Source organism: Macaca nemestrina, chromosome X (assembly GCF_043159975.1).
Source record: "Macaca nemestrina isolate mMacNem1 chromosome X, mMacNem.hap1, whole genome shotgun sequence".
In the NCBI taxonomy this organism is placed as follows: domain Eukaryota; kingdom Metazoa; phylum Chordata; class Mammalia; order Primates; family Cercopithecidae; genus Macaca; species Macaca nemestrina.
In genome coordinates, this window is record NC_092145.1 from 141,999,489 (window position 1) to 142,022,389 (window position 22,901).

The 22,901-nt window shown below is 42.9% G+C and overlaps 1 protein-coding gene across 7 annotated transcripts in view; it reads right to left on the bottom strand.

The window, feature by feature from the left end:
* The window catches only part of LOC105478190 (protein phosphatase with EF-hand domain 1), a 148,353-nt gene that overhangs the window by 115,132 nt on the left and 10,320 nt on the right, over nt 1-22,901 (bottom strand). For 4 of the 7 annotated variants that reach the window (XM_011735269.3, XM_011735267.3, XM_011735265.3 and 1 more), the window contains 4 exons: nt 18,721-18,900; nt 11,855-11,941; nt 9,355-9,457; nt 1,931-2,098 (listed from right to left, as the gene is read on the bottom strand). In XM_011735269.3, coding sequence (XP_011733571.1) covers nt 1,931-1,976 — 46 coding nt within the window. In that variant the 5' untranslated portion in view covers nt 1,977-2,098; nt 9,355-9,457; nt 11,855-11,941; nt 18,721-18,900. Of the gene's footprint in view, nt 1-1,930; nt 2,099-9,354; nt 9,458-11,854; nt 11,942-14,953; nt 14,978-16,672; nt 16,745-18,720; nt 19,227-22,901 lie in introns of those variants that run through there. The other 3 variants (XM_011735270.3, XM_071089098.1, XM_071089099.1) reach the window with 3 other exon arrangements.

Below are 22,901 nucleotides of genomic sequence, written 5' to 3' on the forward strand. Positions count from 1 at the left end.
GAGTTCGAGACCAGCCTGGCCAACATGGTGAAACCCCATCTCTATCAAAAATACAAAACTTAGCCAGGTGTGGTAGTGTGTGCCTGTAATCCCAGCTACTCTGGAGGCTGAGGGAGGAGAATCGTTTGAACCCGGGAGGTGGAGGTTGCAGTGAGCGGAGATCGCACCACTGCACTCCAGCCTGGGTAACAGAGCAAGACTCTGTCTCAAAAAAGAAAAACAGAAAAAAAAAAAGCTGAAACAATCCAAATGTCTATCAATTGATGAATGGATAAATACAATGTGGCATATTCATATAATGAAATATTATTCCGCAATAAAAAGGAATAAAGTACTGATACATGCTACAACATGGACAAAGCCAGACATAAAAGGTCACACAATGTATGACTCCATTTACATGAAATGTCCAGAATAGATAAATCCGTAGAGACTGAATGTAGATTTGTGGTTGCCAGGGGCTGAGAGGAGAGAGAAAGTGCTTAATGGATAAGGGGTTTTCCTCTGGAGCGTCGGAAATGTCTCGGAAGTACATGGGGTTGTGCTTGCACGACACTGTGAACATACCAACTGCTACTGAGTTGTTCACTTGACAGTGGCTAATTTCATGTTACGTGAATTTCACCTCAATAAATCACAGGCATTTGGAAGAAAAAGCAATCCAAAAATCTAAGCTAATATTTCCACTTACATGCAATGTTTTAAAAGTTGAAAAGTATTTCCTTTTTTTTTTTTTAATTGAAAAGTTTTTCAAAAAGAGAGAGAATTTGTTTTTACAAGTTGGACTTGGCTTTTTTTTTTTTTTTAACCTAAGAAATCTGGCTAAATTTAAAGAACTGTGAGTAATCCTAGATATAAAAAGATCATTTCTCTTTACTCTCAGCTAATAAATGTCTACTATAGTAGTAGAGTTCACATGGAGCTTTTGAAAGAGTTATTTCATGACATGCTTAAAGATTTGAAAGAGTTAGTACACCTCCTATGTCCCTTCCTACTTTCAGAGATGAGTTTCCTACATCATCAGCACGAGTCAGCTGGGTAGGAGAATAACATTTGATTCCCAAAGGAAAACATCCCACGCTAATTAGTATAGCACACTCTGCATCCTAAACTCTCCATCTTAAACCTGAATAAACTTCCAAAGGCAAGATGTGGGATAGAAGTTGGAGAAATTACCTATAACCTAGACATCAAAGAAGTGAAGTTTAAGAGCAAATTACTCATACTGATTGTCCCAGCTTATTTACTTGTTTTTATTTTAATTTGCTTGTTGGAAACTCTATCCCTAAACGCTCAAGTTTGTTTCAACTAGATGCCAATAGCCATGAGAAAGAACCTCAGTACAAAATAAACAAAGTGATTTAAGCTTCTAATTATATGGGGGTAGAGAAAGGCATGCCATCTATTTAGAAACAATACACCTTTTTTTGGAAACAGACGATCTAGCATTCTCCCAATTCTCCTAGAATATTTTTAAAACATGAGGCAAATCTCATGAAGTTCTGTGTTGAATAGATATAGAAATAATGTGATCATTGAGTTATAAAATCCAATAAAAATTCAATGATGCTACTAAATGTCACAAAAGTAGGGATATAGCTATTTATAAAAGTACTGAAGAAACACACATAAATTACACTGTCTTTCTTGTTCCCTGACACTGAGTTTTAAATTGAGATTTTATATTGGTACATTATCGACTGAAATTAAATCAATCATAAAATATCTCTAAGACAATACTTTATGGTACTTCATAAATTCTAAGCTACATCTTCCTAAATGTAGTTTCCTATGCTCCTCTAATGATGCCTTGTGCAAATCACACAGGGCAGCTTGAGCATCGTGGGAGTAAATGAGAAAGGGGGAGAGGGTGAGGCCAGTTCATTTTCCCCTTTTCATTCATAACCACAGGCACATTCCAAGTACTCACATGTCTCAGATTTCCTGGTTTTCGTTGAAGAACTGCTGCATCCCATGACTTCTATCTAAATCATATGTGTTCATGAATTCAACTTCTGATTTTAAGACAGAGTGTGAAAAGTCCCTCCCTTTAAGCTGCGAGGAACCACTCTTAGCCGATCCTCTTCAGTCATAGATCCTAATGAGGAACACACAGGAGGGAGGGAAGGAAACCGCCAGTTAACCACATGGTAGCTGAGGGGCTGCTCAGCAGGATTCATTTTATGCTTCTTCTGAATCGCTGTTCATCATGTGATGTGGAAAGTGATCAGACATAATCTAATCCTGGCTTATTTTCCAAAACACAGCAGCAGCTACAGAGCAGCTATAGGCTGCTTCTCTGCTAGACATAAATGAGTTTCTCCATGTCTAGGTCACATCCAGCTCTGTATAAAATAGAGCATTCAAAATGAAAAGAAAAATTGAAATACGACAGTGTACGATTTTCTAATTTAAATACGGGGAATGGGATGTGGAGGAGCTGACATAATTAACTGTTTTGGTTTTCAGCTCAAAGTAATTCAACCTATCTAGGCTTTTAAAAACACAAATTGGAAGTTGACTATGAGACAAAAACAACATATTTAAACAGCTATGCTGAAATTCAAAGTGAGTTCTTTGACAGTATTTCTCAGAATAAGTTGGGAACATTGGTTTTATTTAAAAAAAAAAAAAAAAAAAAAAAGGAGACAGCCGGTCGTGGTGGCTCACGCCCGTAATCCCAGCACTTTGGGAGGCTGAGGCAGGCGGATTACGAGGTCAAGCATTTGAGACTAGCCTGGCCAATATAGTGAAACTCTGTCTCTACTAAAAATACCAAAATTAGTCGGGCATGGTGGCGCATGCCTGTAATCCCAGCTACTCGGGAGGCTGAGGCAGGAGAATTGCTTGAACCCAGGAGGTGGAGGTTGCAGTGAGCCGAGATGGCGCCACTGCACTCCAGCCTGGGCGACAGAGCAAGATTCCATCTCAAAAAAAAAAAAAAAAGGGAGACTCGAAACCTCCCCCCAAACTGAGGAATCGTAATCTGTGAGAGTGCCCTTTTATTTATTATTTGAGATGGAGTCTCGCTCTGTCACTCAGACTAGAGTACAGTGGTGTGATCACGGCTCACTACAGCCTCGACCTCCCAGGCTCAGGTGATCCTCCTGCCTCAGCCTCACTAGTAGATGGGATTACAGGCATGTGCCACCACACCTGGCTAATTTTTGTATTTTTAGTAGAGATGGGGTTTTGCTGTGTTGGCCAGGATGGTCTCGAACTCCTGACCTCAGGTGATCCACCTGCCTCGGCCTCCCAAAGTGCTGGGATTATAGGCATGAGCCACCATGCCCGGCCAAGAATGTCCTTTTAAACAAGCTCTCTGGGCACTGCTGAGGCCCCTCTGGAGTCTAACCTCGTGTTCTGTAGTCCTTCTCAGGAGCTTCCTGACTCCCATAATCACTTGATGGGAGTTTTCAACAAAATTCCTTTCCATATTATACTGTCACGTCACTTTTTAGGGTGATGTCTCCTTTATTTTGTGATGCTCCAAACCAACCTGATCTAATATATTTGCATTCTTTTTTTTTTTTCCAGACAGGGTCTCACTCTGTCACCCAGGATGGAGTGTAGTGGCACAATCACGGCTCACTGCAGCCTTAACTTCCCAAGCATGTGCTGTGACACCCGGCTAATTTTATTTTTTTGTACAGACAGGGTCTCCCTATGTTGCCGAGGCCGGTCTCAAACTCCTGGGCTCAAGTGATCCTCTGACCTGGTCCTCCCAAAGTGCTGGGATCACAGGTGTGAGCCATCTTGCCCAGCCCTTTCTGCATGTCTTGACAGGAACAAAGTCAGCAAACAACTGACATAGCTATCTTTCCATTAGTACTACACCAAAAACTTCAAAATTTCAACTCGACTAAAGAAAGGGAAAACTAAAATAAGCAAAATATTTGAACTATGGCAATGTTTTGAACATAACAATAAGCTTAATAAACAGATTTTCTGACCAGAGGTGAACCTGATTATTTTATGTATTGAATTAATTAGCCCTCCTAAACTTTGGGTTATTCCGAAATTTTTATTTATTTTTTGAGACAAGATCCTGCTCTGTCACCCAGGCTGGGTGATGCAACCATGACTCACTGCAGCCTCCACCTCCCAGCCTCAAGTGATTCTCCTACCTCAGCCTCCTGAGCAGCTGGAACTACAGGCATGCACCACCATGCCCAGCTAATTTTTGCACTTTTTTGTAGACACGGGGTCTCACCATGTTGCCCAAGTTGGTCTCAAACTCCTGGCCTCAAGCAACGTGCCCACCTCAGCCTCCCAAAGTGCTGGGATTACAGGCATGAGCCACTGTGCTTGGCTCTGTTTCCAAATTTGATAAGCATTTCTTTCGTGTCTTCCTTATCTACGTCATGACTAAAGAACATTAACAAGGTCAGATCCAAGGGCAGGATGAGCCCTGCGGCATTCCACTCCAAACCATCCTCCAGGTTCACCAGAGATCCATCACCTTCAGACTAGCTGAGTACATTTGTTCAGTTAGCTGGTAAACTCACCTATCATAACTTTCATTTATCTGTGAGACATCCTGGAGAATTTTACTAAATGTTTTAATAAAATGATGATATGTATGTATTTTGATACTTTGACATTCTAGCTTATTCCAGCAAAAGAAGAGAGAGGAAAGGAGGAGGAGAAAAGGAAGGAAGGGCAGAGGAGGAAGGAAGGAAGGAAGGAAATAAATTTGGCAAGATTTTTAATAACAAAATCATAGAAGTTTAAAGGTGAGAGAGACCTTTAAAATTACCTAGTATTCACACAAAGTGCAAGGAAGTTAAACAACTTGTCCCATGTCATATAGACCTGTGGTTGTCATACCTCGTTGCACATGAGTGTCACCTGGGGAGCTTTTCAAACTCCCAGTACTCAGCCTGCACCTCATTAAGTCAGAATCTCTTGGGGTTTAAAAAATACTGATGCTCAAGCACCACCTCCAGAGAATTTGACGTAATTGGTACTGGGTGGGGGATTGGGCATCAAGATTTTTTTTTCCAGTTTTCTAGATTCTAATACACAGCAAAGTTTGCCAATCTCTAATAGAGATGGCATTTTAGCAAACCCATGGTGCTGCATAGTGATGATCACATTTTCCTAGAAATGCTTTGGCTCCATCTATTTCAAGCTGAATTCTTCCAGAGGTCGTGTCAGGCCAATGAGTCTGTAGCTTCTAGCATATACTCTTTTCTCATTTTTGAAATTGGGGCACTGTTCATCTAGGAATTCATCTAGTCCTGGTGACATTCTCCAGGTACCTAGATCAGTGCTCTCCAACTTGAGTGCTCACAAGACTTATTGGGGGTGGGGGGATGCAGATTCCCAGGCTTTACCAACAATACTCAGATTCAAAAGTCCAGGGCCTTGGAATATGCATTTAAAGTGCACCGTGCCAGGAACTTTGATGCAAGCAATCCCCATATCTCAGTTGGAGAAACACTATTTTCCAACAGCATCCAAATCTCCCTTGGGCTTTGCTCCATCCTCATGCTATTTTTTCTACCCCTTTTTATGAAGACATAAGAATTGGGGCTGGGTGCAGTGGCTCTCACTCATAATCCTAGCACTTTGGGAGGCTGAGGCAGATGGATCCTTTGAGCCCAGGAGTTCGAGACCAGCCTGGGCATCATAGGGAGACCCCATCTCTACCAAAAAATACAAAAAATCAGCTGGGCGTGGTGGTGCCCACCTGTAGTCCCAGCTACTCAGGAGGCTGAGGTGGGAGGATCACCTGAGCCTGGGAGGTCAAAGCTGCAGCGAGCCGTGATCACACCACTGCACTCCAGCCTGGGCGACAGAGTGAAACCCTGACTTAAAAAAAAGTATATTTTTTAATTTAAAAAAGAAAACAGGGAAAAAAAAGAATTGAGCATTTAGTAGGCCTTAAACACTGATTGGACTGATTGATATATTTCAATTTCGATTTTCCTTTTCCAGAAAAAAAAAAGCAATGTCTCAATGTCCCTCCAGAGGCATTTGGTTTTCGGTCACCCCTCAGTTAATCCACAACAAACAAAATTACACAACAAACACAATTTCATATAAAAGATTCACTAAGAACTAAAGCGCATCAAACTTGAGTATATTTCTGTTAGACTATTAGCCCCACGGGCAACTTCCTAAATAGCCCTTGAATCTCTGGCACCTACCTACATGGTGTCTTCCATATTGCAGATGTTGGATAATGGTAAATGAATGAATGAATGAACAAAGGAATCAATATTTCTAGGCCAGAGTCCTTTAAAAATGCAGTTGCTAAAAGTCATTATTAATGCATCATTTTGTGCACAGGTATGTGCTATTCAATTATACAAAAGCATTTTATTAAATCAGAAAGGGGTAGTACTCATACATCATTTTTAAAGAAAGTTTTTAAATCATGATGGAAAGACGTGATGATTGTTCTAGAATTTTTTGATTATCCATTAGAAAAAAATTGGCTATTATAATTTTTACATTATTAAATAAATATTACCAATTTATTTTTTTAACTCTTTTTCTCTCAGGTAATAGGTTATAAAAAAAAGTCAGTTCTTTTTCATCGTCACCAAAATATGAGCTGGTTCAAGCAAGGTGCCACTTACCCCTCCCATGTACTGCACCACCTGGACTTCCAGGAGAGAGAGAAGTGAGTTTGTAAGCAGTGCGTGCACCTTTGAGGACATCTCTGATGTAAAGCTGATAAAAATGATTGGGGATTTTCCATGACTTGGTAAAATCTAAGCTCCTTCCATTTCCCACCCTCTGTTAGCATTTAAGTGCATTAAAGAAGTCTGAAGAAGTGATTCCCTGAGGTGTGAAAAGGGTTCTCAGGCTCAAAGAGGCGGGGGGCTTCCACAGGGTTCACAAAGGCCCAAGAAGGTCCTAGTGGGTAACACAAGCCCCTGGGCGGATCGTGGCAAAAAAACAGCTTGAAACTTGCCCAGTGCTGCTGTCCCTTCCAATATACACCAAGGATGGTTTTAAAGAGTAAACATGAAATAATGATTCATCATTGGCACTCACTTATAATCTGCAAAAGGAAAGCCTTCCGCTAAAAGGTTTTTACTGTGTGTATGTTGGGGGTGAGTGGGTGGAACTGATAATTTTCAGTTTTTTTCATGCTAATCTTTCACTTCCTTCCAATGCTGAAAATACAAGGAAAGAACAAAAGACAGGCTGTGGAGACAAACCAACCTTCGCCACCAAGCACCCTCCAACCACTAGCCCAGCCTCCCCGAGTTGTTCTTGTTCATTCTTAAGGTGATTTGATTTCTAAGCTCATCTCTATCCCACTCCCACACCTTGGCTCAGTCACCCTGACACGACCCCCTCTGGCATTCTAGATGTCAGTTTCGTAGTTTCCCATATTAGAATTCAGCTTTTCCTAGAGATGTTGGCTTTAGCAAGAAACTGGCTTTAGTTCTAGCCCTGAAGACCTGGAACCCATAGTCATTCAACTGGAACCAACACCCTCCACCCCCACCCCTGACCACCACAGTGGGAGTGAAGTAGGCAGGTATAATTCTTCCCCCTTAGATTGTGCTAGCATGGAGAACAGACGCCTCATCAGGCTCACCCTATTGCATTCTGCTTGGTATTCATTGCCACAGAGGTTTTATAGCCTGAGGTCTGTGGCCTAAATATAATGAAGAGGCATAGGGTGAGGCAGAGGAGTTCCTGGCAGCCCGCGCCAGAGAGGTCCCCTTTCACCGCTACCTTTCCAGTAGAACAGTGCAGCAATTACTTATGTCTGGGATCTTAAATGAGTAAGGGGAGGTCTGTAAGACCAAGCTGGTGATTCTTCCTGGGTCTCGCCAGATGAGAGGATAAGAAAAGGGAGGAAACTATACTGACCACCAGAAGGTGTTTGAAAGTGTCTGCTGGTACATCAGACGTGATTGTAATCAGGTAACAGCTTGGCCTGGTGCCAGGTTTTCCAAAGCATGTTTGTGGAAGAAGAGTTGTATGTGGTTTATGATTCCAGGACTAAGACCAAAATAAAGGTCCCACCATCACATGATAAGTTCAGGGGATGTAGGGTTGAACAGGTTTCTTTAAGGCAGGACTTCTCAGAGCCTTTAATATATGAACATACATTGTGAATCTCTCAGAAAGAGCTGACCACTATTTCCCCAACAGCCTAGCTAGGGGCCCTTTTGAAGTAAAGCATCTCAAGAACTATTGTTCCTAACGGCCTGATGCTGGCCCAGTGGAGCCTTGGGTTTAGAAGTCAGACAACAGGAATTTGAATTCTCAGCTAGTCATTAATTCCCCTATACTTCAGTTTCCTCATAAGAAAACAGTGATCATAATCCATATCTTACTGACTTGTACTGAGGACTGTGTGGTGGGCAAAAACTGGCTTGAACAAAGACCAACTGTTTTTAGCTGATGAGTTAGGAGGGGCCATGCATGGGTGGGGACCCGCTGTGTTTGTTCAAGTCTCTTTCTTCACAATGCTTTGTCTGGGGCCTCCCAAAGACTAAGCCCTTTGGGTACCTACAGGTTCTGGGATCATTTAAGAGTCGCAAAGCGATAGGCTCTTTTCCCTTGAGAGCTCTAAGATCTGAAAGAATGCTATACCAGTAATCACAATAGTAGCTAAAATCACTACTATTTATTAAGGGACTATTACTTACCCAGCATAGCAGGTGCTTTATATTTCTATTATTTCAGTTCACTCTCACAGCAAACTTTCAAGGTAGTATCATATCCCCATGTTACAGATGAAAAAACTGAGACTCAGAAGTTAAATAACATACTCCCTGGCACGGCTGATTAGTGGCAGAACTGAAGACTCGCTCTGTCTAATCAGTAAGGAACAAAAATGTCTGCCCACTAAAAGGCTATGCCTTGTTCTCAGGATCCAATCTGATCAGTTCGCATAAGAACTAAATCACTAAAGAGAATTTTGAACACTGTAAGGAATTCTGTTTCCATTCTTACAGATAGCTAGAAACCTCTAAGATGACAAGAAGCCAAGAGAACTAAAGGAAGATTTCTAAATATGAAGGTGTGCAGTGGAGTTTGGAGAATACTCCCTGAGGGGACCTAGAAGGGTTTCTCAAAGGATCCCTTCCCTCATTTTCTAGCTCTCAACCCAAGTGACCAAGGAGATTTTCCAAATATCAAGTTCATTTGAAATAGGCCACAATCCTTCAGATTGCCAAGTCATCTGTACATCTTCTTCAATTGATGGCAACGGATGTAAAACCAGCATTTTTGAGAACAATCATTCCGAGAAATTGCAAAGCAGTAAGATATACTCCAAGGAGTACACATTCCCTGTTCCATTGCCACACAATATGTGTTTATGATGTAGACTTCTGCTTGCCCCAAATGCCTAAGAATAAACAAACATATTACCTGTTTCTTCTGCTTGGCCAATGTAGAGGTTTTTCCTCACCCCAGGTGTTTCAAAGAAAATGAAGACAAGAAAAAAACCTTCTCTCTGGGGAAATGCAGAGGTCTGAAAGAAAAGAGGTACAATTTCGGCTCTCTCTGAAGCACCCCCCCCCCCCCCCCCACACACACACACACACACACACACACTACTCTGCAGAGAGAGCTCTTTCTTAAATAAACAAACATATATACACACTCATATACAAAGAAATAACTAGAACAGGGCCAGGCTGCTTTGCCTTTCAGCCTGGAAGGCAAGCCCAGAGCAAGAATCTGGGAGACAGTGCGCTGGCGGTGAGTGCAGCTCTCTGCCCCAACCCTGCTCTGTTCCTGGCCTAGAGATGCACTCAAGTAATGGGCTGCAAAGTCAGCGGCCACGTGACTGCTTCCAAAGGGACCAGGCTCTGCATGGGCAGGACCAGGCTATTGTTTGCATAAATAATCTGCCATCAGTACAAAATAGAAAAGAGAATTTCAGTATATAAGAGCAGAAAAGCATTCTTTAGGTAAACTGAGGATAGTTTTTAGAAAACGTTACAGTAACCTGGTACAATTAAGAGAAGTGAAAAAATGAAACATTCTTCCTTGGTTCTAGAAAGGTGTGGGTTTAAGGGAGCAGCCACTGGGTCATAAGACATTTGTACTCCACCAGCTGTTCAATAGCTCCTTGTTGGAGAACCTACCTGTGAAGGGAGAATTACCTCCCTTCATCAGCAGAAAGGGAAAGGAAAGTTGGCCTGTAATGTTGCTGAGTTTGGGGGAGGAGAAAAACATACTTGAAAATTCAAAGTGCCCATGGCAGTAATGGATGCCAGCAGCCACAGTTCTGCTATGTTTGAGGCAATCTAGCAGTGGTCTTGTTCCCAGAGTCTCATGCTGACCGCGGCTGCGCCGCCAGCAGTTTCCCTGGCAAACTCTTCCTAGCTGGTGACACAGCATACATGTTTTCAAGCTTACTGGTCTTAGGCTTTGCCAGCTAAAATTTACAGGACTCCAGCCATAAACATTTCATAACCCCACCCAAGCTGCTCTTTAGCTCAATTCCGTTCTGCAAATGAGAGCCACAGAAGATCTACTAGTAAAGTGGTTACCTAGTTTGCCATTTAATCGGATGGAGTCACTTGAAAAACAACTGGCGAGGTGGTTCTGGGCTTCTGTTCTCCTATTAGTATATTAACCTCACCAGAGGGCCTCATTATGAGGCAATACAACCACTTAGGTTTCCATGGTGGGGACGCCAAAAGTAGGACCTGATGAGGCTGCCACACAAATTGTAAATGATAGCATAATTACTCAGGCTCCAAAAAAATAGTGGACAATGTAGCTATACAGCTGGCTCTCCCAACCAAATGCCTATTCAATCCTCAGCCATTAAATTATGGCTATGTCTAGATACAGTTGTTCCAATGTCACCTCCTCTGTGTGAAGCCTTTCCTGAATCACCAAAGGGGAATTAGTCACTCTGTCTTCTGGCTCTCAAAGCCATGTGTGCGTCCAATTATAGAGCTGCTCAAAGTGTGCTGTAATTTGCCCTTTTACATGTGAAATCCTAAAGGGAAAGGATCTATTTCATTCCTCTTGGCATCCCCAGTTGTGTGTGTGTTTTATTTTTGAAACAGAGTCTCACTCTGTCACCCAGGCTGTGTAGCAGTGTACTCTGGGCTCACTGCAACCTCTGCCTCCCGGGCTTAAGTGATTCTCCTACCTCAGCCTCCCGAGTAGCTGGGATTACAGGTGTACACCACCACACCCAGCTAATTTTTGTATTTTTAGTAGAGACGGGGTTTCACCATGTTGGCCAGGCTGGTCTCGAATTCCTGGCCTCAGGTGATCCACCTTGGCCTCCCAAAGTGCTGGGATTATAGGCGTGAGCCACTGCGCCTGGCCACATCCTCAGTTTTAAACCTAGTCATTACTGAATGCAAAAGAGGTACTCACCAAATATTTGTTTAACCACAGAAAGAAAGGAAAGCAGGGAAAAAACCTCATGATTTAGGTTGTTATTTTAATGGCCAGCCCCTGGACCACGAATTGGATTGGCTGTGCCCTTTATGCGATTTGTTGAAAACTCAGAATTTGCTTTAAATGAACAACTTCCTTGTATTTTTCCATTGTAGAAAGAACACTGAAATGTTACTGTGAGCACCAAAGGGGTCTTACAGTCAGCCTCCAATTGTTACATGAACCAACATTGATGTAAGTGAATAAATCACAATAATGATAACATCTATTGAGCACTGACCATGTTCTAGGCACTTCTAAATTTTACATATGTTAATCTTATCTAATCCACACACCATCCTCTGAGGTATATACTATTATGATCCCTCTTCACCCATTAGGAATTGTAGCCTAAAATCAAACAGCAAATGAGGGGCAGAGTTGGGAGTTGAACCCGGGCACTTTGACTTTAGAACCCCTGCTTATTATAATCATTATACTCTACTGCCTGAGTCAGCACCTTGTGTGTTTGCAAAATTCAAGCTTCAGCCTCTTCTCAAATGCTCTCTGGCTTTCCTACAGCTGACCAGGGATGTGTTCTTCCAGCCTGAAAAAAGAAAAAATGACGGGCAGAGTGATGTTAACAGTTTTAAACCATCCTATGTGGCAAGCACCTCCTATGTGGCAGGCACTGCTGAGGGACAGAGACATAAATGGCAGAGAACAAAATATATACATGATTGGATATTGGAATATACACACCAGGTACTTTTAACAGTGCCAGGCACATAATAAATATCTATTACATGAATAAATGAAAGCAATACAGTATGACAAAATAATAAAACAGGTAGGAGACACTCCAGGGGTGCAGAGAAAGAGCGCTATCTCAGAAAGGGGGATGAGGGAAGGCTTCCTAGAAGTGATGCATGGGCGGAGACCTGATGACTGATCAGGCATCTGCCAGAGGAAAAGAGGTGGGAAGAGGGGGTTCTCATAGCTATGCATATTCTACAGTACTTAACTAGGGTGTGAAACGCAGGAGGGGAACTAGAAATCAAAATGAACTTCTTTCCTAAAGATAATGCTGCAATTACACAGAGAAAGGTGCCCTGATGTTAAGACTGAAAAAACAGCTGCCCTCTCCACCTCTTCAGGCTGGACTTAATCTCTCTTGATTGCCTTCCCTTCCTTTCTCACTTCCCCACTGCTGTACTTTCTTTGCTCCTGCCTTCCAAATAAACTTGCTCTCAAAAGTTTATCTCAGACTCTGCTTCTGAGGGATCCCAACCCAGGACATTTAGTTAGTCCATGGCAATAGCAAACTATGAAAACACAAGGGGAATGGAGAAGCCTGACTACCTCTCAAGGGAGAGAGAGGGCATTGCAAGCAAGCCTCTCCTATTTCATAAGCTTCCTGGAGCTTGCCACAGTTCCAATTTCTGCCCAGGCAAAGTAGTTCTAATGGGCAGCTCCCATTATTGATCATGACACACCCTGAGAAGTATGCTAGAATCGAGGCAAAGCAGCTAGACCGGAGAGGAGATTAAGAAAACAGTGGCATGTGCAGATCTATTTGGTGGTGGGTACTTAAGGTTTCTGCTTGTGGCTCCTGATACCTCAAAGCCCTGTAGCACCAAAGTGGGGAAGCTCAGAGAGGGCTGGCCTCTCAGCTCTGATGAGTCTGAGCTAGCCTCCTGATGTTGAGGCCACTGGCAAGCAACCACACCCAATCACCACTTCCTAACCCCTAGCAGTCTCCAAAACTGGGGTAGCTGCCCCACGGCAGATGCACAGAGATCTGCTGGAGAGCAGAAAGCAAAACATCAGAACTCATATTTTTATCTATTTTCTTATTCCTGTTAACTTTTCTATTTCCATATATATTTGATCATGTACACAATAAATGAGTTCAGCAGTATTAGCTGTAAATAAATAAATATGCTTGGTCCATTCTCACCAAACTTACTGTGAGGGGTCCATGATCAAAAAAAGTTCAAAAAGGCTGGGGGCAGTGGCTCACACCTGTAATCCCAGCACTTTGGGAGGCTGAGCAGGGAGGATGGCTTGAGCTGATGAGCTGGAGACCAGCCTGGGAAACATAGCAAGACCTCATCTCTACTAAAAAAGAAAGAAAAAAAATATTAGCTGGGTGTGGTGGGACATGCCTGTTGTCCCAGCTACTTGGGAGACTGAGGCAGGAGGATCACTTGAGCCTGCAAGATTGAGGCTACAGTAAGCCATGACAGAGCCACTGTACTCCAGCCTGGGCAACAGAGCAAGACCTTGTCTCACAAAAAAATAAATAAATACATAAAATAAAAGGACTCTAATTTAAAGAGCTTGCTCCCTTGTAAAGAGAAGGAATACCAAGTAATTTTTCACTTAAATAGAAAAAGGATCAAGCATATTTTCAAGGGTGAGTTCTGGGTACTGAAAAATCACATTAAGTAGGAGAAAAGAGAGGACAGATCTGGCAAGTCATTAGGAAGTCATTAAAATAAATTAAAAGTGGGTTATGAATCACCATCAAACGGAAGAAATTCATAAAGGTCAGTGCTTGCCAAATGTTTCTATTGGGGTCACCTGGTGAGCAGCCACAACGACAGGCTAAAACAGCCATCACGTTTTAAGGTGTGGAAGTTCAGTTTTCAAAAGGCTCCATCTTAGATATAAAAGTTGAGCTTTCCTTGGTTGTGATTTAATAAATAGATTAATAGATATCAGAATTTTAATTCAGACCACTGCTTAATCTAACCCTAGTTTGGTCCTTGATGGCTTGAGTTTAAAGAAATTCCTTAAATTAACCCTGAATGTTCATAAATCAAATCAAAGCTTCACAGAAGGTTCTGGTCTGGGTAAGATGGAAAAAGGACATTCTACCCACTCTACTCTTTCTCTCCCATGGGATAAAGCTATAAAACCTGGACAGAATCCGTGAAACAGCTATTTGAGGACTGTGGCAGACAGACTCTAAGCTGCCCCTGATGATCCCTTCTTCCTGGTCAATTCACACCCTTGTATCATCCCTCCTCTTCAGCATAGGCTGGACCCAGAAACTTGCTTCTAATCAATTGAGCATGGCAATGGTATTGGGATGTCACTTCTATGACTAGGTTATAAAAGACTGTGACTTTCTGTCTTGCTAGCAGACCCTATGGCCTTCACAGCTTTTGCGCTTTCAATGAAGTAAGCTGCCACATGGGAGAAGCCCATGTGGCAAAGGACTGGGGGAAGTCTCTGGCCAAAAGCCAGCAAGGAACTAAGGCCCTCAGTCAAACAGACCACGAGGAACTGACTCTTGCCAACAACCATATGGACTTGGAAGTGGATCCCTCCCCAGTCAAGCCTTCAGATGACAGCAGCCCAGTCAACACATTGTGTGCAGCAGCTCACGACAGATGCTGAAGTAGAGGGCCCAAGTAAGCCACGCCTGGGTTTCTGCCCCACAGAAACTGTAAGATCATAAACATGCGTTGTTTTAAGCCACTAGATTTTTTGGTAATCTGTTCCACAGCAATAAACAAGTAACATGAGGACTCTGAAAAGTAAATAACAGAAGGCAGATGAAGGAAACAGATCAGAGTTTGAAGTACCACTGAACTGACAGTGAGTTTACCTTTTGTTCCCTCCAGTTCTTCCAGGCCAGATTCAAGGAAGCAGAAATTAAAATTAAAACCATGAGATACCACTATATGTCTATGAATATAGCTAAGTTTGGGTCGGGGGGTGGAGGTTGAGACAGGGTCTCTGTCACCAGGCTAGAGCACAGTGACACAATCACAGCTCACTGCAACTTTGACTTTCTGGGCTCAAGTTATCCTTCCACCTCAGCCTCCCAAGTAGTTGGGATCACAGGCACATGCCACCATGCCCGGCTAATTTTTGTATTTTTTTGTAGGGACTGAGTTTTGCCACATTGTTCAGACTGGTCTGTAGCTATCTGCCTGCCTCAGCCTCCCAAAGTATTTGCATTATAAGCATGAGCCACTGTGCCCAGCTAAAAAAATTTTTTTAATACAATATCCAGTGCTGGCTAGAATGTGGAGCAACTCGAACTCTAACACTTTGCTGGCAGGAATGCAAAGTGGTACAGCCACTCTGAACAAGAGTTTGGTACTTTCTTATAAAGTTGAACATATACTTACCATATGACAGCAATCCTATTCCTGGGTAGTTATTCTAGAGAAATAAAATTTTCTATTCATGCAAAAACGTGTATACAGGTTCATATGGTCAAACACTGAAAAGAGCTTAAATGTCCTTCAGTGAGTGTCCCACAAACTGTGGGACATCCATACAATGAAATGCTACTTAGCAATAAAAATGAATGAAGCTGATACACACAACCTGGATAGGTCTCAAAGGCATTATGAGAGTGGAAGAGGCTAGGCCGAAAGGGATACAGACAGTTATATGGCATTCTCAAAAAGACAGAACTATAGTGACAGGGAACTGATCAGCGGTTACCAGGGGTTTATGGGTGAGGGAGGGGAGTGACTACAAAGGGCTAGCAGGAGGGAGTTTTGGGGGGGCAGGTTCTGTATCCTGATGATGACAGTGGTTATGCTAATCTATCCATGTGTTAAAATTCGCAGAACTGGCCGGGCATGGTGGCTCACGCCTGTAATCCCAGCACTTTGGGAGGCCGAGGTGGTGGATCACCTGAGGTCAGGAGTTCAAGAACAGCCTGACCAAAACAGTGAAACTGTATCTCTACTAAAAATACAAAAAATTAGCCAGGCGTGGTGGTGGGCGCCTGTAATCCCAGCTACTTGGGAGGCCAAGGCAAGAGAATCCCTTGAACCCGGGAGGCGGAGGTTGCGGTGAGCCAAGGTTGTGCCATTGCACTCCAGCCTGGGCAACAAGGGAGAAACTCCATCTCAAAAAACAAAAAACAAAAAACAAAAAAACACCACAGAACTGTACTTTAGGTTAGTGGAAAAGTAACTGCAGTTTTTGCAGAGACACGCCCATGTACTACTGGAGTCCAGAAAGAAATGAGCTCGACCTGGGAACGCCAGAAAATGTTTCACAGGGCATAAAAGATGGAGAAAGACATTCCAGGGAACATGGGAGCCCATTATATTCGAGATTGGGGGATAGAGGGAGTACAGAGCAAAGGTTGGGAGCATTAACCTGGGGGAGGTAGGTTGGTGCCACCTGTGTGTTCTTATAAATCACAGCAAAGAGTCTGGACTTCAACTTATCAGTCAGGGATTGTCCTTTCAAATGCTTAATGGGCTAGGGCAGATAATACAAATGACTAAAGCAGCCTGGGCGGAAACCATGAGACACTGTAGCGAGTTTTTGTCTAAATGAGGTAGCTGCTACTTACTGGTAGCTCCATCTTCGGCTGCTATCCAGAAATCACAGCCCAGTGTTGCCTGATGTAATTTTCCAAGAGAAGCTGAAGATAGTTGTATGTATGATCTCCTTATTTTTAAATGTTAGCATGAGTATATTTCAGCAAATTTATGAAGCCACTGATTATAGGGTGCACTGCTGTTTTATGTACCGATAAGAGAGAACACCACCACTGATCAAACTATGACACTGTCCATTTCAAGACACATCCCAATATCAGAGCTGCTAAAATGTGAAAAAAAAATATATACATCTTAGAATCAACAAAATACAGTCATTCTCATTTTCTCAAAACGCCGTACAGACTGCGTGGATTCCTCTTAAAGCTGCCAGATTGCAAACTCTGTTTAAGTCAAGGGGAGCCTGAGGGTAAGCTGATTAGATTCAAGGTGCAAGATCACTCTGGGGATCAGATGGTGATGAATGGGGAAAAGCAGGTAACAGGAAGACCAATGAGGAGGCTCCTGCAATAATCCAGGAGATAGATGGTAAGGGCTGAATTCAAGTCATGGCAGAGGGGATGAAGGGGAAGGAGGAGCCAAATGTAAAAGTGTTTTATGTAATAAACCCCACAGGTCTCAGACTGGGCATGGAGAGTGAGGGGGAAATAGATATCGAGGGGGATTCCAAGGGTTTTAGTTTGGAAAAATAAATAGATTCATCATTTACTCAACAATATTTACTGGGTGTCTACCATGCGCCAGGCACTATACTAGGTGCTGTGGTTACAAGGGGTGGACAAGATAGACATGGTCTCTGCCTTCTTGTAATTTTCAGTATAGGAGATGATGATATTCATTGCAATAGGGTATTAAAGGGTACAAGAGTTGGACATGAAGGGGGACAAGTGAGTTTATGGTGGAGAAAAATCATGAGTTTGGTTAGCGGTGTGCTAAATTTCAGTACTTGTGAGACCTCACTGTTGAAATATCCCATAGGCAGTAGAAGTCTGGGTTTGGAGCTCAGGAAATAAATCAGGACTGGAGAGTCAGATTAAATAGGTCATGAGGTTGCTGACAATAGCTGAAGTGATTAGAGAAGATAAAATAGCCAGGGAGAGCTTGTAGAGTAAGGCTATAGAGGCAAAAGCAGAACACTGGGGAATAGAGACATTAAAGAGAATGAAAAGAGGAAGGAGCCAACGGGGAGGCTAACAAAGAAGCAATCTGGAAAGTAAGAGGCCAAGGAGTGAGGGCTATCTATAAAGCAATGGAGATTTGAGTATAGTCCCTCTAAACCTACACCTAGAATTACTGCCTAGAAGCAATTTACCTTTGCCATGTACAGTTCAGATTGTCAGAGTTATGGATGTTTCACATGAATTCCAAATAGGCTTATCAAAACTGCTTCTAATTTAGAACGCTAGGATATTTTTAAATATTGCCACAATCTGTTTCTTTATCTCATATGTGCTTACGTTTTCCATGTATCTCAGATTGACATCTAGCATGAGTCAATGTAGAGCAATTTTGTAATTCCTTATTTCTTCTTCTTTTCTTTCTGCAGGAGCTACAATCTGCCATTCCAAGAATAAAAGTAAAACAAAGACTACACACTGATGCAACTCCCTCTCATGTTAAAGCACTGGGAATTGGGCAAAACTGATCTCGGCAGAGAATGGAGTCACTCTGCAAGACCATCATGAGGTTCTCTGCCCAGAGCTCTGTTAACAGCTGAGCCTGAAATGTAAGATACTCTGATCCTTTGGACTTGTCCAGAAAGGCCCTCAGACATCTTCATATTATAGGAGAGGAAACCATTGCCCAGAGAAGTTACGTGGCCTCCCCAAAGTCACAGTCTTGTGATTCAGTGACCAGAACTTTTTCCAGTACATCAAGGCGACCCAATTCCACCTCATACGCATATATTAAAACATAACAAACTTCATACATAAAACATAAAGACCACAAGAGTTGGGCTAAACAACTAAACTGTCAGAGGCCACAGGTTAACTTTTGATCACTGCCCCATGCCTACCCAGATCACCCTCAATTCACCTGGTCCACTGAGTGCTCTTACCTTTCCGTCGAGGTTTGATTAGGTTCACACAGGTTCAAGGGGAACAGCCTCCTAGATCTTCACTTTGCTGGTTGTTGACTCTTTCAGCCTGACCTGCAGGCTCAGGACACAATCTATCATCACACAGGTCTTATTGAAGAGGGTTTCCCAGTCTCATTTGGAATCTTCAAGAGGTAGATTCTAGAATGATCAATAGGTTGCCTTGGTGACCTCACAATGTAGGATGCAGATATGACAATATCTGCCAATGGAACGTGGATGACATGACCTGGATGAGAGGACTATTTCTTGCTTATTGAAAGGCAGATTCCAGCTTTCTTTTTGTCACCATTGCATCCCTGTCAACCATTTTTGTGTTCATGAACACGGTAAACAAAGGAAAGTTTGTTTCTTGGAGGAATGTTGATAAAACAAGGCCTGGGCCAGGCACGGTGGCTCATGCCTGTAATCCCAGCACTTTGGGAGGCCAAGGCGGGTAGATCACCTGAGGTCAGAAGTTCGAGACCAGCCTGGCCAACATAGTGAAACCCTGTCTCTACTAAAAATACAAAAATTAGATGGGCATGGTGGCAGGCACCTGTAATCCCAGCTACTTAGGAGGCTGAGGCAGGAAAATCACTTGAACCCGGGAGGCAGAGGTTGCAGTGAGCTGAGATAGTGCCACTGCACTCCAGCCTGGGCGACAGAGTAAGACCCTGTTCCATGCCCCCACCTCTGGCCCCGGCCAAAACAAAAAACAAAAAAACAAGGCCTGGAAAATATCCAGGGCTTTCTTTTCGAAACCCTCACTATTACTGCCTTAGATGATTAAGAGTTTATAGAGAAGTCTTTGGAAAAAACTTTCAGAGCATTTTCTTTTGTGCACTTATTCCTGGCTTGGTTTCATCCATATATTCATTAAATAAATATTTGTTGAGCATCTATTATGTGCCAGATACTGTTCTATACCCTGAGGATATACCAGTTAGCAAAACTGATAAGGTCTCTTCCTTCCTAAAGCTTATAGGCTAGTAGGAGAAGTAAACATTAATCAAATAATCATAAGTGTGAAATTGCAAAGGACAAGTATTCATTTTATGAGAGTGAGGTGGGAGGTTGAGCAAAGGCTTCTCTGAGGAAGTCATCTTTGACCTGACAGTGGAAGGTTGAATGTGGATTAACTAGGTGAAGGTGTTGATAGGGGATGGAGTCAAGCATACACTTGAGCTCGTGACCTGGAGTAGCTAACTGGAGACTAGGATTGGGAGATTTTCAAAGGAGAATCCAGGATTCAATACAGGTCTACTTTACTAAAGCCGAAGCTCTTATTTTCACCAGTATTTAAAAGGTGCACAATCTGTCAGTCCTACAACTCACTTGTGTAAAACTCTAAAACAGCACTTCGCAAACTTTAATGCACTTACAAGTCACCTAGGGATCTTGTCCAAACACAGATTCCTGGGCCCAATCCCTGCTGAATCCCAACCTGATTCAGTAGGTCTGGGGTGGGGCTGTGAAGCTGCATTTCTAATAAGCTCCCAGGTGACAGTGAAGCACGCTTTGAGTGGCACTGCTCTGTAACATAGTACTCTTTTTATTTATTTTTATTTGTTTGAGACAGGGTCTCACTCTGTCGAGAGTGAACTATGATCGCGCCCAGGCTGGAGTGCAGTGGCACGATCATAGCTCGCTGTAGCCTCCACCTCCTGGGCTCAAGTAATCCTCCTCGCTCAGCCTCCCAAGTAGCTGGGACTACAGGTGCCTGCCACCACACTCGGCTAATTTTTTTATTTTTTATAGAGATGGGGTTTCACCATCTTGCCGAGGCTGGTCTCAAATTCTTGGGCTCCCAAAGCACTGGAATTACAGGCGTGAGCCACCACACCTGGCCTCATTCATAGCTTTTGGAGTGTAAACCAAAAGAAAAAATTTAACCTCCCATCCCCCCCCCCCCCCGCCCCCCCCCCCCCCCCCCGCCCAACCATTGGAATGGACTTCTTCCTAGGCCAGGGCACTTTAAAATTTAACCTGAAAGACTGGTTCAGGCCATGACGAGAAGCAGGGATCCAACGTGCCTCATTATACCTCTCCAGTGTTAATATGAGCACAGACCTTAGGTCGGATAAGAAACCTTTACAATCTGTCCTCTCTGAAGCCTGCTACCTGAAGGCTTCATCTATCTACACAATAAGAACTTTGGTCTCCACAGTCCCTTAACCCAGACATCTCCTTTCTAGTGATCCCAGGTCTTTGGATAAACTCAACCAATTGTCAACTAGAACATTTCTCAATCTACCTATAACCCAGAAGCCACTCCCCCTCCTCCCCCTTGCTTCGAGTTGTCGTGCCTTTCTGAACTGAACCAATGTATTTCTTAAATATATTTGACTGAACTCTCACGTCTCCCTAAAATGTATTAATTCTACAATGATCTTGCAATTTTTATGGTTTACTCAGTAGTAAGGCCAAAACAAAAGAATGTTGTGATATGTAACTACGGCAATGCCAAAAGCTAAAGATTTCAAAGACTTGGGAAAGAACGAGAGAAATAATAATCATAAGCAAACTGGCGTGTCAGTAATATAGTGAAACTTCTCTAATTCATCCCAGTGAAGTGGGCTGTCAATTCTTACTCGGTGACAAGTTCGATTTATGAAATAGTTTTAAAGAAAAGTAACAAATTAATCTGATGTAACGAATGACAATGTCTATATGTTTAATAATTCTTTAGCAGGTCAATAAGAGCTATTTGTAATTAACACTTTCAGTTTCTGCCGGAAGCTCTGGATTTTATATGATGTGAGAGAAAAACCACCTCCCTTTCCAGGCCTCCTTTGTTACTTACTTCTGTCACAGTTCCCACTGATGTGCCACATTCCTGCTGGTGGCCTATGTGAAAACAAGTAGGCGAGACAGCCAAGATTTCTCTGGATTGGTTTTCTGAGAAGGTTATGAAGTTAATATAGGGCCTAGAGTGAAATACTGTCATTTTAAAAAACTAGAAATGAACTCCTGTGTGCAGAGAAGAATAGGAAGATTAAGGAAGGGAAACAAGAGTAAGTTTTTATAATTTTGAGGAAATATCAGCTCTGCCACTTTCAACCTGAGGACCTTAGGCAACTTACATAACTCTTCTAGACCTCAGTTTCCTCATTTTAAAAATGAGAATAGGCCGGGCGCTGTAGCTCACACCTGTAATCCCAGTTCTTCGAAAGGCCAAGGCAGGTGGATCACTTGAGGCCAGGAGTTTGAGACCAGTCTGGACAACACAGTAAAGCCCCGTCTCTACTAAAAATACAAAAATTAGCCAGGCATGGTGGTGTGCGCCTATAGTCCCAGCTACTCTGGAGGCTGAGGCATGAGAATCGCTTGAACCTGGGTGGTGGAGGTTGCAGTGAGCTGAGATCGTGCCACTGCACTCCAGTCTGGGCAACAGAGTGAGACTCTGTCTCAAAAAAAAAAAAAAAAAAGAATATTTAAAGAGAATAATTTAAGCGACAATCTCTTTGTAAACTATAAAGTGCTAAACAAGTATTAGCTACCATTTCTAGGAGAGGCCTGCATTTCCCAAGTGGATATACATCCTAGAGAAGAAATGTGGTCTGGCCAGTGGGTCAGGATGTGTCTAGGAACATAATAGAATAAGATTCTAGAGTCAGCTTGCTTGGGTTCAAGTTCTAGCTCAGTCACTTAACAGCTCTGTGTGAGCTTGGGCAAATTACATAACCTCTCTGTGCCTATTGCTTCAACTATAAAACGAGGCTAGGGATAGCACCAACCACACCGGGTTGACGTAACGAATGAATGGGTTAATACACATCGTAGCAGCCACTGATCATTACTGTCCATTCTCCCTCTCTTCCTTACTAATAAAACCCCAGTTTTGTTCTAGGTGGCAGTGTTCAGCCAACACAACTTGATTTGCCAGGTTCCCTTGCAACTATGGGGAGTCATGTGACACAGTCCTAGCTGTTGAGATATAAGCAGAAATCTACAGGTTGAGGCTTCCGGAAAAGCCATTTTCCCGATAAAAAAGAAAAGACTCAGCTGGCACAAGCCTCTTCTCTTTTGTCCTTCCCCCATTCTGCCTGGAACCAGGACACAATGCCTGGAGGAGGGGCAGCCATCCTGTGCACACTAGGAGGAAAGCCTCACACAGAGAATAGCAAAACCATGATGCAGGAGGGCGGGGCAAGCTTGAG